This window comes from Saimiri boliviensis, chromosome 8, assembly GCF_048565385.1.
Source record: "Saimiri boliviensis isolate mSaiBol1 chromosome 8, mSaiBol1.pri, whole genome shotgun sequence".
NCBI classification, from domain to species: Eukaryota; Metazoa; Chordata; class Mammalia; order Primates; family Cebidae; genus Saimiri; species Saimiri boliviensis.
In genome coordinates this window covers 18087323-18101020 of record NC_133456.1, presented here as the reverse complement: position 1 = coordinate 18101020, position 13698 = coordinate 18087323, and the positions used below count along the sequence as shown (strand labels likewise).

The following is a 13698-nucleotide window of genomic DNA, read 5'->3' as shown; positions in this document are numbered from 1 at the left end:
GTAGTGACACTGTAGGGAACTGGTCATGGAAAATTGGACATGCACAAATACAGTATGACTAAAGAAGTTAATCTAGAATTTACGGGAAGCTACACTAAGAATCAGAGCAAGGCACAACCCATTCTGGTATCATACTTAATGCCATCTTTATGGTCCATAATTTTCCTGTAAGGGAAACTTGCCTCCACATTTTCTTTGTAGCTCTTCAAAAGCAGATCATTTGATCTTTACAACTATCTTGCAGCTGAGGGCTAATTACTCCTTGAGAGATATAACATAAATGGGTACTTGATGGAAGCAGATGAAGTGAGGTTTAATCCTTTAGAAGCCCAAGAGAATATTAGGAGAGTGGAGCTCAATTCTGAATAGACACTATATTTTTCTTTGGTTCTTTGTCCTTTAATCAAATCAATGGAAATGAAGCTGAAGTGCCTCTCAGAGCAGGGCTGGCAGGAGTCCTTTCATAGGGCTCCTGTGGTGCTGCTTCTCTCTCTGGAGTGATGCCATTGTCATGGTGCTTAGAACAGTGGAAAATTCATACTTCAGCTACAAACAAGCAGATGGTTTCAAGTCCAATGGAGGGCCATTTAAAAATGCCTCAGTCTGTATTTTGGGGCTCAGGAACAACTGCATTTTGGAGCTACTGTTTTGCAAAGAAATTAATTTCAAAGGGATTAGCTGTGTGCTAACCAATCATTTCTTTCTGAGACTGCCACTGTGCTAGGATTTAATTAACTCACAAAGAATTAGTTTTTTTTCTCTCTCTACAGTTAAGCTGTTTGATTTGAGCTTCCTGCATCTGCAGATAGGATAGGGCCTAAGTATCACAAAGGGGAAGTTTTTTAAAAACCTATGCTTTTTAAAAGTCCAAATAAAAAGGATATTCTGGACAGTTACAAATGGACATTTGATGGCTCAAATAAGATTCCTAAAGCTAGGGAGAGAAAACAACCAGGTCTTCAACCAAAGGTGAAAATCAAACTCTGCCTTCTGCCCTCCCCTATGGCGATGCTAGCTTGATACCACTTAACCACCCTCTAACCAAGCACACAGGGCTTGATGGGAGTGTGTGGGACAGTGAGACAAAGTGATGGCATCAGAGGCAGATCAGGAACGTGGATGCAGTCAGTTTTAGGAGAATGTGGAAAACGAGGGGACTAGAGATAACTGCCAAGAGTTGTGGCTGATCACTGTCCCAGGTGCCTGCTCTGAGGGTGGCTGAACACACGGTTGCCTGCGCAGCACTGGGCCAGCTGCTCTGGCTCATTTTTGCACTTCCTCTCCCAAACTTGCAAAGCTGATCCCATTCCAGAGTGAGCCCTGGCACTTCCAAAGCAACTGTTCATCTCTATAGATAGCACTGCCTAAATCTTTGACATCACTTCTCACTCACAGTTATTCTTTTTTGATCAAATGAAAGAAACAAACTCTGTATTCCCTATCTTGTTTGAACAATGGAAAGTATGTGTGCTGTGATCTCAAACAAAATCTTCTCTATAGCAGAGCAATATAAGAGCCTGTACTTGGAGATAAAACAATCTCGATGTGGCCTGGCACATTGGCTCATGCCTGTAAATCCAGCACTTTGGGAGGCTGAGGCAGGTAGATCACTTAAGGTTAGAAGTTCAAGACCAGCCTGGCCAACATGGTGAAACCCCATCTCTACAAAAATACAAATATTAGCTGGGCATAGTGGGGCACGCCTGTAGTCTCCACTACTCAGGAGGTCGAGACAGGAGAATCACATGAACCCAGGAGGCGGAGGCTGTAGAGAGCCGAGATCATACTACTTGCTCTCCAGTCTAGGTGACAAAGCAAGGCTCCATCTCAAAAAAAAAAAAAACCAAAAAAACCACAAAACAGTCTCAATGTGGCAGGAGACAGTTCTGCTTCTCAATCTCTCTCATTCTACAGTCTTTGCTTCCTGTTTTTTTCTCACCCTACTTTTTACTTCTCTCTGCCTATGTCTATGGAAGAGACCACAGGAAAGAAGTGACAGAAGCTCTCTCTTCCCCAGGCTGCATTTACTTCTTGATTCTAGTTCAATTTAAGAGAGACTCCTTGTTTGCCATTGATATAGTTTGGTTATTTGTCCCTACCCAAATCTTATATTGAATTGTAATCCTGGTGGGAAGTGTTTGGATCATGGGGGTGGATTTCTCATGAATGGTTTAGCACCATCCCTAATGTCCTTCTGACAGTTAATTCTCACATGATCTGGTTGTTTAAAAGTGTGTAGCACCTCCTTCCCTTCCCCATCCCCAGTCCTGCTTCTGTCATGTAAGATGCCTGTTCCTGCTTCACTATCAGCCATGAGTAAAAGCTCCTTCAGGCCTCCCCAGAAGCCGAGCAGATGCCAACACCACACTTCCTGTAGGGCCTGCAGAACCATGAGCCAATTAAACCTCTTTTTTAAAAAATAAATTATCCAGTCACAAATATTTCCTTATAGCAATGTAAGAACAGCCTAACACAGCCATCTAGTCTGTCAACATTTAAAAGTGAATTTGTTTATGATCATCAACAGAGGCAGACCCTTTTCTTCAGAGAACAGTGACAAACTGACTGCAGGGCTGAATCCGTAACAACAGGATCTAGATTAGATCTATTTTCACCTTGCCTACTGTTACCAGGAAAGTAGTCTGCAAGTCTCACAGGCCACCACAAGTCAGCTGCACTGGGAGGGCTAAGATTCATCTCCCCCTGCCTCCCCACAAGAGAATGCAGCCTTCATGAGAGAAGTCATCCTCCACACAGAGCTTCTCTGGCAGGAATTCTGGCTGAGAGCACAGACCGCAAGGCCTGAGGCCTTTCCAAGGAAAGGTTTGAGACAAGAGCTTTGAAGACTGGAAGACAAAACCACCAGAATAAAGAAGGAATGCATGAGTATCTGCAAAAATAAACAGAAGAAGAGGCAGGATAATTGGCTACAAGGAAATGAAGAGAACAAACAGTAACACAAGCACACACACAAAAAGAAGGGTATTCAGATAACATCGGTTCAAAGAATGGTTACTCTGTGCAGTTAGTCCTTTTCCCTTTCAGCAAAACAGAAAAAAGAAATGAAAATGGGGGGAGAGGAGCAAAGAGAAAAGGAATAGTGACTGACATACAGACAAGATACTATACTTGCAGCTTAATTCTACTATGTTTAACTAATACTATTATTATTATTATTAGAAACTATATTCTGATTTATTTCAAATTAACTACTCAGGAAGCAGTAGTTTTATTTTACTGTCTGGATGCCTCTGCACTTTAAAGAATATTTCTCTAGTGAAAACAAAAAATACAGGGGGAAAAAGTCTACCCATCAGTGATAAGAGTAGGAGTGCTCCAGAACCTGAATTAGTTTTCTTTTTCTTTTTTTTTGGGGGGGGGCCAGAGTCTTGCTCCGTCAACCAGGCGCCAGGCTGGAGTGCAGTGGCACACTCTCGGCTCACTGCAATCTCTGCCTCCTGGGTTCAAGCAGTTCTCCTGCCTCAGTCTCCCAAGTAGCTGGGACTACGGGTGCAAGCCACCATGCCCAGCTAATTTCTGTATTTTTTAGAGGAGACAAGGTTTCACTATGTTTGCCAGGATGGTCTCAATCTCTTGACCTCGTGATCCACCCGCCTTGGCCTCCCAAAGTGCTGGGATTACAGGCGTGAGCCACCGCGCCCGGCCCCTGATTAGTATTCTAGCTAACAAGTACAAGTGCAAAGTAAAAACTATTTTAGAATTCTATCTTTCTTGATTTGGGGTTATTTTACAGTCTTAGGGAGCTACTCTTGTTACTGATGTCAACCACAGTCAGCTTTTTTGGGGAAAAAAAGGATCTGAGCTTTATCACGGTAAGGTATGTGGTCCTTCTAAAGTGCCCACATATAATTCTTTGGCATGCGTTCTCTTCCCCAGTGATCCCAGAAAGGCACATGACCTGTTTCCATTTCTGCCAGAGTATCTATTTTAAGACTCTTCTTTTTTTGTCCAAGGACATCATTTGTCCTTATTTATTTAATATATTGGCTTGTGAATTGCACGAGTCAACAAACTCAGTTTGATTAAGCAGGTATTTATTCAGAGTCTATTGGGCAGCAGGCCCTGTGCTGGGTGAGGGGACTCAGCAGTGAGCGAGTTATCACCAGGCCCTTGGGGACCTCACAGCTCACAACAGAGACTGAACCAGAACCAACTATAGTGGGACAAAGGAACAGAAATGGGCACCAGGCTTCTGTCACACAATGGGATGAAGGCTTTCTCCAGGAGGTGGGGTCTGTGAAGCTGACTGCAGAGGGCAGGTATACTGGTAGTCACAGTTACAAAGTAGAAGGGGTGCTTGGGAATATTGCTACACCCAAAAGGTGGACAGGATTCAGTATTTATTCATGCATTAATTATCTGTAAAGGAGGTTACCATTTGGAGAGAAATTTACTATGTGAAAAATTACCTGCAAATGGCTAACAGACCCTACTCTGGAGAACTGTTCTGAAGAGACACTGGCACAGGCAGAAGGTTTAGAACAGTGCCTGGCTCATGTTCTCACACACTGCATGCCAGCTGTTACTACCTCATTGTTATTACAGCCCAGCTGTGTGAGGTCATGAAAATAGGTGGGACTGTCCCAAAGGTAGAATTCTGACTCTCCAGGCAAATCTGATGTTATGGTACCATTTTATCCTAGAATTCCTTGCTGGGTTTACCTAGCAACTGCATGAGGTGGTCCTCCTTCTCCATCATCATCCTCATTCCCCCACCACAGTACTCCATAATGGGTCTTATTCACACTGTCTCATTCCAGCCTCATTCTGACTTTGTCCCATTTGACTGTTGACTCTAACACAGTGAAGTCAAGTCACTTGCTCTGCAGCTACACAGGGTTGAAACCTCTTTTGTAAAAATTTTAACAGTAAGAAAGTCATGACAGTGAAAGGAATCTGATGAAACCAACTCTATTTTGCTTCCAACCTCTAAGCTAGCTGCCCTGCTCATTCCTAGGCATAGGCCAAACTAACTTTGGGAGAAACTTACTTTATAGTTTAACTTTGAAACAAAGATGATAACAGTCGTTTCCTGAAACAAACTCCCTGCTTGCCTGGGAGCTAGACCACCTTTGTAAAACTAACAAATTAGCCACAAGACTTGCAACTTCCCCAATTACTCCTGCAGATGACATGTAGAATCTAAGACTGGTCTTTTAAGGTGTCTTTTCCGGTTTTTGCGTTTCTGAGGATTGATGGCTTCACCAGATTCACCAACCAGTCCTGGGGCCCTCACCCAGGAACTGACTCAGCTGAAGAAGATAGCTTTGACTAGCTGTGATTTTATCTCTGATCCAATCAATCAGCACTGCCCACTTCCTGGTCCCCACCTGCCAAACTATCCTTGAAAAACTCTAGTCTGAATTTGGGGGGAGACTGATTTGAGCAACAATAAAACTCTGCTCTCATGTTCAGCCTGCTCTGCATGAACTAAATTAGTTCTCTATTTAAATTCCCTGTTTTGATAAATTGACTCTGTCTGGGCAGTGGGTGAAATGAACCCTTTGGGTGGTTACAGGGCTGGAAGACAAACCTTCCAACACAAGAAGAAAGGGAGAGGCAGGCTCAGACAGGCTGCCCCAGTGATAGATGTATCATAATCTTTGGTACTTTTTACTGGGCCTAGACCTGACTTGGGGCCCTGGGAAGTGAACCATCCCTTCCCAAGGACTATAGGTCTGGCAACTGCTGGCTGTTGGCTTTGTTAGAGGCTAATTCTTTATTTGGATTCAACAATTTCATTCGGAACTAGATGTTGGCAGATTAATATGCAATTACCTGTTCAACAGTCAAATACTTTAGCACCTTAATTCTAGGCTGTGAAATTTTACAGTTTTCATTTAAAATGCTTATATATTTACCGTAACTTTTTTTTTTTTTTTTAATAGAGATGAGGTCTTACCATGCTGCCCAGGCTGGTCTCAAGTCATCCTAACGTGCTAGGATTACAGATGTGAGCCACTGCACCTGGCCTATATTTACCTTAACTTGAAAGCACAAATGGTTGGGGGGCGGGGTGGGAGTTCAGAAGTTCTTAGGAAGTGTTGAAAAAAAACTATTAAATTAATACTTAACCTGAATACTTAAATATAAACCAAAAATAAAATCCTAAGCCCCCCCAACTAACAGAATGGACCCCCTCCCCTGGGCCAAGGGGACCTCAGAGAAACCTGGAAAGCTGAATTTTCAGCCATGACAGGGAGGTCTGACAGGCCTCATTATACATCCTCCTTGGAGTTTAGGTACAAATGACCACCAGCATTCACATTAAAATAGAGATCATTAGACTGTCAAAACACTCTTTATGGCAACAAGATATCAAATTGCAACCTATGGTACAGCATCACCACAAATAGCAGAGCCCAGAGGAAATCAAATATTTTACCCCACAATGAATTTCTTTGACATTTTGAAACGGTTCTGCAAAGCTATCTTTTGTGGAGAAAATCTGCATCTGTAGAGAATATCCAGGGCCATTCCTTTCCTGGATCTTGAAGAGATGAACCAAGAGTCTGACACCTCTTAAGGGCTGAAGAGACATTTACCATCTATTCCGTCTGAAGGCTGCTACCATCTATCCAACAAGAACCTTGGCTTCCATAACCCCCATTATCTTAACTCAGTCATTTCCTTCTACTGCCTCCAAGTCTTTAGACAAAGCTTGACTCTTTCAACCAATTGCCAATCTGAATCCACCTATGACCTGAAAGCCCAGCCCTCCCCTGCCCCCACATCTTTTCACATCACACCAATGTATGCCTCACATATATTGATTTATGTCTTTATCTGTAACTTTTGTCTCCCTAAAAATGTGTAATAAAGCCAACCTGTAACCTGACTGTCTTGGGCACTTTCTCAGGACCTCAAGACTGTTCCCTGGAGCCAACTCATATTGGCTTAGAATAAACCTCTTTAAATATCTTACAGTTTCGTTTTTTCCATTAACATAACTTAATTTAAATATACTTAACTCTAAAAAACAAAGACAACATTTGATAAGGTCTGGCCCAGTTGGCCTGTCTAGTTAAGGGTCCTACACCTAATCTGAGGTCCCTGAGGGTTACAATTAGTAGTGTCTTCTTAAAGTCCTTTCTCTTGTTCATTTAACTGATTACTGAGGCTGTTTTCTTTCTCAAAAGCTCTAGGCAGCCAGCCCTGCTCCCTGGCTACTGTGTGTGCTCTGGGTTCCCAGGAGGGCTGGCTGCCCAGAAGCAGGTTAAGTGGATGTTGTCGTTGTGCTCCAGGCCACGTTGTTATCAAATGGTTCCTGCATTAGAATCCTTTCTATTTTTAATTGGATCTTAAAATGACTGAGAGATAAATAAATCAATTTGAAGAGAAATAAAAGGGCATCACTAGGATATTTAATGTCTAAAATTCTTTGTAAAGGTTTCAGCCAAATGAAGCCTAATCATTTGAAAATGTCCTTTGCAAAGTAAACTATTTTCCTCAGTTTGCCTCTCACTTTCAAGTATGTCTAATTTGCCTATATATTTAGAAGCACCATATAGCTTCCTATTTGATACTGAAAAAGATCTGTTTTCAGTACATTTCCTTCCCACATTTATTTCAGCAATCCACCACCACTCCTCCTCCTGTCACAAGCTGAGAGGAATAACTGAATTCACAGAGCATGTCTCTAAACTGGCTCCAAGGACCCTGTATTAGAATCACCTGATGTGCTGGTTTAAAAAGGAGATTTCTTGGGCCTTCCCACAGACCAGGGAATCTAGTCTTTCATTTTATGAAACAAAAAACTGAGATGTAAAGAGGCCACCTGACTTGTCCACAGGTGGCACAAGGTGGCCCCAAACTTGCCTGTTCTTGGGACTTACCTGGTCATACTTGAGAATCTATCTTTGCCGGGGCCGGGCAGGAGGGGGGATTGATAAAAGTTGGGTGGAGACACAGGAGTGTTTTTTAAAAATGTAGGTCCCTGGGCCCCATCTTTGATTTAGGGAATAAGAACCTTCAGGGCATAGAGTTTAAGAACACATGTTTTTCACAAGGTTTACATGTAAAATGAACAACCCCACTTAAGAACTGTTGACTTAAATTTCTCAATTATATTTTGCCTATAAAATGAGACTTGAGTTGAAAAGTAGCAGTTCAGATATAAATTAAACATAATAATTATCCATAAGCAATAATTTTTACTGATAAGCTTACTATCATTTTCTGGTCACTTAACACTGAGACTTCAGGGATAGGCCAAGTATTAATGAGATTTATTCCTAAATATGTTTTCAATAACTCAGTTTCTGATCTGGGCCCACAAACTGACCGGAACACCCGATAGAAGCTCTCTCTGTTTTTGTTACATGGGAAGAACCCAGTGAGTTGAGGCTACACATAGTTACAAAGCAGATAGTTAAATGTCAGATTAAAGAAAAATGAGAAACATATTCTACATCCTAGAAATGCCACTAGTTCAGCAAGTAAACTGACATCATGGCCAGTTAATTTTTGGAGTTTCTGAAAAGCTTAAAGTAGGTGACCTTTTGTACCTTTTAAGACCTCCTGGGCAATAAGACTAAACAGGAAATGTGATGAAAATGTTTGTCTCTCCTGGATGGCAGCAGAAACTTGGGTGGCCCATGTAGCAGTGTAAACCGCATAGCAAAGCCTCGGGTCAGCGAAAGAGACTGAGACGCGGTTGCTCCATACAATATCTTGTCCTCAACTTTTACCCTGAAACAATGTTTTTTTTTTCTTTTTGGAGACAGAATCTCCAAAGGTCGCACTCTGTCTCCAAAAAAAAGCTGGAGTACGGTGGTGCAAACTTGGCTCACTGCAACCTCTGCCTCTCAGATTCAAATGATTCTCATGCCTCAGCCTCCCAAGTAGCTGGGATTACAGGCATGTGCCACCACACCCAGCTAATTATGTGTATTTTTAGTAGAGACAAAGTTTCACCATGTTGGCTGGGCTGATCTCAAACTCTTGACCTCAAGTGATCCACCCGCTTCGGCCTCCCAAATTGCTGTGATTACAGGTGAAAGCCACCAGACCCAGCCAACCCTGAACCTTTTATTCTCAGATTGATAATTAAAAGAAAAAATATATAGTGGAGACAGGGAGGGAGAACACTTCTTTCGGGTTTGCAAGGCCCTAAGAGAGCCTGACAATACTCATTGCTGTCTGCCCACTTGACGGATCAGAGACATGCTCCTGGACAATTTAAAAATCATCTTCAGGGCAAGCTATGAATGTACTGTTAGAAAGCATTCAATAAGTATACTGAACGGAAAGCATTCAATAAATATACTGAATGTCTAATGCCCTCTTAGACATCTGTCCCTCCAAAATCACCTTTTCTTACAAGGTGATGTTAACCAGAGAATCACATCTATGTCCTCAAGGGAAGAAAAAACCTCAAAGAGACATAAAATCTTTTAAATTTTTTCTTCTTTTTAAGTAACACAGGTTGAACATCCCCTTTCTAAAAATCTGAAATACTCCAAAATCCGAAAACTTTTTGAGCACTAAAATTCAAAACTTTTTGAGTAAAAAAGAAAAAAAAAAAGAAAAAGATCATTGGAGCATTTCAGATTTCAGATTTTACTATTAGGAATGCTTAGCAGTAAATATAGTGCACATATTCAAAAATCTGAAAAAAATCAAAAATCCAAAACACTTCTGGTCCCAGGCACTTTGGATAAGGGATACTCAACTTGTAGGAGATAGGATTTTGTGCAGTGTTTCATTTCTCGAAGAAGACGAGCATAAATACATTTGGAATTAGGGCTTTGCCTCATTGTCAGGCAGAACGTACCTGAAGATATGGGAATCTAAGAGCTGAGATGATGTGAGAGGTCCTTTAGCCACATCCGTAGTAAACACACATCCATGACACCCCCAATGGCAAATATAACAGTCCTACATTTGGAGTTTTAGGTAAATGTATTTAGTAACATGAGACATGTTAATAATACGTTGAATTTGGTGGTTGGTGAGGGAGGTTCATAAGGAATCAGTTATAATTTCATTCTCTCAATATCAATAAAAAATATTTCCTTTTAAGACAAACAAGTAGTTGCATGAAATCCTCAGTGATTTTTTTTTAAAGCAAATCTCTTTTTAAAAAAGTAGATTAATGGAATTTTATGGATAGACAGACCATAAAATTTACTGTATAGATACACCATGATATCCTGAGTAACATGAAGCATGACCTCTTCTTGACTCAAAGTTAAGATGTGTATGCAGCAGCCAGGCAGTTGCCTGCCCCCATCTATAAAATGTTACCAGAAATGCAATCCATGGAGAAACCTGATTAACCAACTCTTCCAGAGACAAGGCTGTACATTAGGTACATTAAGATTTTTTTCTTACATATCTTGTAAAGTTTTTCGACGCTTTATGCCCTCTCACACATTCTTAAACTGACGCCTAAAATCTTTTGATCATAAATTCAATAGCTGCAAAAATGTAGGCAGTGTGTGCATGTATGAGCACAGACAGATCTAAAGAAGGTTCATGGAATTTTATTGCATACTATACAATAATTTATTTAACCAGTCTCCTACTGAGGAATTTAGTTATCTCCAGATTTTTGCGAATAAAAATGTTTCAATGACTAAATTTTGGTACACTTTCAGATATAATCATTACCCTAGTGAGATTTGTTTTGTGTTGCAGAGTAATTGAAATTAAATTCAACTGCAATTTGAGAAAAGTTGAACCAGTTTACACTTCTGTCAGTTATATACAAATGAATGTCTATTTCCCAAATCCAGTAAGGACAGGCTATCCTGACATAATACAATAGAACATGTGAAATGTGGTATTTCACTAGTGTTTAAATTTATATTTCTTTAATTTTGAATGAGGCTGAGCAACTCTTCATATGTTATCTTTTCACTACTGGACTGTCGTTTTTCATAGATTTGTAGAAGCTTTTTTTGAATTAAAGATATTTTTGTTATATATGCAATTTTTTTGAGTTTGTCCAATTTATCTTTTGAATTTGGCTTATTTTCTGTCATACAGAAGTTTTCATCTTTCATGTATTTTACTTTATCATTATTTTCTTTTATGATTTTTGGGTTTTGTGTCTTGATTGGGAAGGCATTTCCCACTGAAAGATATACCCAGGCTTTTAACAGACTTCTTATGGTTTATATTTTTTACATTTAAATCTCTCAGCCTTGAATTTGGTGTTGGTGGGGAGGTTCATAAGGAATGACTTAAAACAAAATTTAATAATTTTCCCAAACATCTGTTTGTCATCAAGCCATGTAACAAATCTTTTTTCACTGACATAAAATATCACTTTTACCATAAACAAAATTCCTAGTTTTATTGAGACCCATTTATGAACTCAATGCTCTCTATTCCACTGATTTTTCCATTTTTTCCCTAATTCAAAAAATATTTAATTATAATTATTGTACAATTTAGAGTACATTTTAATATCTGACAGTGAGAGTCCCCATTTTTCTTCTTTATCGGAATTTTCCTTGCTATTCTCAGATCTGTCTATTTTTATACATTTGAATTGGTGTTGTATATTTACACAATTGAATCTTTTGATCCCAGTAGAATTTTAAAAAATTTGCCCTATTAGTTATCTATATTGCTTCCATAAATTACCACATAAAGTGTTTACATTTTGATTTCTTCTGCAAATGTGAATTTTTCATCAAAAATATTTTCTGATTATTTCTTGTGAAAAGAAACACGATTTTAGATAAACTTCGTAACCTGCTTCCTTACCAAATTTTCCTATTGTTTTTAATAATTTATAAATTTTTTAGCTATATAATCCTCTATTTGTCTTTTTTTTTTTTTTTTTTTTTTTTTTTTAGAAAAAAGACAGGGTCTCACTCTGTCACCCAGGCTGGAGTACAGTGGCGTGATCCTGGCTCATAGCCTCAACCTCCTAGGCTCAAGCAATTCTCCCAAGCCTCCCAAGTAGCTGTTACTACAGGCATGCACCAACATGCACAGCTAATTTTTGTATTTTTTGTAGAGATGGTGTTCACCATGTTTCCCAGGCTGGTCTTAAACTCCTGGGCTCAAGAAATCCACCTACCTCTGCCTCCCAAAGTGCTGGGAATACAGGTGTGAGCCACTGTGCCCAACTTAATCCTTTAAATTTCAAGTAATGATAAGCTTGCCTCATGTACTTGAACTTACCTCTTCCTCTTATACAGTTGCACTGGTTAGTACCTCCAGAACAATGCTAGCTGTCAGTGGTGACGGTAAGTTTCCTGCCATTGTTGGGAATGTTCTGAAGTTTCATTATTGAGCATGATGTTGAGTTCCGGTTTATCATACAAACACACTGGCTAGCCCACATGCCAAAAGTGAACTTGTCCAACCTCTAGGAACACAGGTAACTTGGTCTTGTCACCTACTATGTGGCAAACATGAACACAGCTATGACTAGTGGGCCCAAGTTCTTTCTCTTTTCCATAGTCTTATCATAAGTCCTCTTCTGGAGTCACCCTGCCTCATCAGGGGCACGTATTGCTTCGATGTGGGGTTCCCCTGCCCAGCACACTACTCATGCTTTGCTCAAAGGGTCAGCTTAGGCGTCCTCTTCACATTCTTTTTTTCTCCCAACTCTCCAAACATAAGAAGAAATATTCCTATGCAAAGTAGTTTGGAGGCCAAAGAAAGTATGTGTGTCCAGGAGGTTCTGCCCAGAACTTGTCCCCTCAGATGGCAATGCCTTACTGATTCTCTCATCGCTTAAATTCCTATGCAGCACTGAAGATAACTAGTGAGAGATACTCCAGGCATCTAAGAATCTTCTGCCTACTCCCACTCTCCCAAGCAGAAAATCACCAAAATGGTGAACTCCAGCATGGCTTTTTTTTTTTTTTTGTAGTCTGTGGTAGAATGTGGAAGTCACTGAGACACAGTTTCTCCTTTAAGGACAATGTTGCTGCTTCTACATACCTGATTTCATTCTGCCTCGCTCTCTGAAAGCTATTATTCAGGATTTTATTCACTCACTTCTCACTTAATGTTTTAGTAGATGGCAGAACTGGCAGCTGTGGGGAGCTGTGCAGGTCAATTCTTAGATGTCTGTCTTGTTATTTTGCTGAATGCTAGCTCTATTTTTTTATTTAACATTGCCTGAATATTTTTGTTTGTTTAGTTCTTTAAACCTATTTCTTGCTCATATTGTTGAGATATTTGTTATGTCATCCTAAACTGGAGTCCTCTGTATTTATTTAAACTGGTAACTTCAGAGCTAAAAAAATGCTAAGACTGATTCTTCTAAATTATTTTTCCTGTCATTTGCTAAAGAAATACATAAATTTTCAGGACAGCTGCTCTTACCTGCTGCTTGAGTGCCTCCAAAGACTCAAATTCCAATCTGGCTAGTTTCATCTGGATATGCCGTGGTTTATCGGGTATGGCAAATGCAAGTATAAACTTTAAAGCCAGGAGTGCGTGCTGAAAACAAGAAAGAGTTCATGTTGATGTGATGCATCAGACCATATATGCAAGGAAGTAAATTGGTATCTAAGCAATCTATGATCCTTTATATTAATCTTGGGTAATTTCTAATTATTGGCCTGTGAAGTATCAAAGACCAAGCAAGCCCATGAGTTATACTGAGTCCATCCTGATGTGGTCCATTCAATAATTACTGATTTTGCTTTATTCTTTGAGACCGAGTCTCACTTTGTCACCCAGGCTGGAGTACAGTGGCACAAT

The 13698-nt window shown here is 40.1% G+C and overlaps 1 protein-coding gene across 8 annotated transcripts in view; it reads right to left on the bottom strand.

Annotated features, from left to right (window-relative positions):
* The window catches only part of ANO10 (anoctamin 10), a 286509-nt gene that overhangs the window by 38648 nt on the left and 234163 nt on the right, over positions 1-13698 (bottom strand). For 7 of the 8 annotated variants that reach the window (XM_074404029.1, XM_074404024.1, XM_010336976.3 and 4 more), the window contains one exon: positions 13318-13434. The exons of the other annotated variant lie outside the window; for it this stretch is intronic. In XM_074404029.1, the coding sequence (XP_074260130.1) occupies positions 13318-13434 (117 nt within the window). The remainder of the gene's footprint in view (positions 1-13317; positions 13435-13698) is intronic. 8 annotated transcript variants of the gene reach the window in all.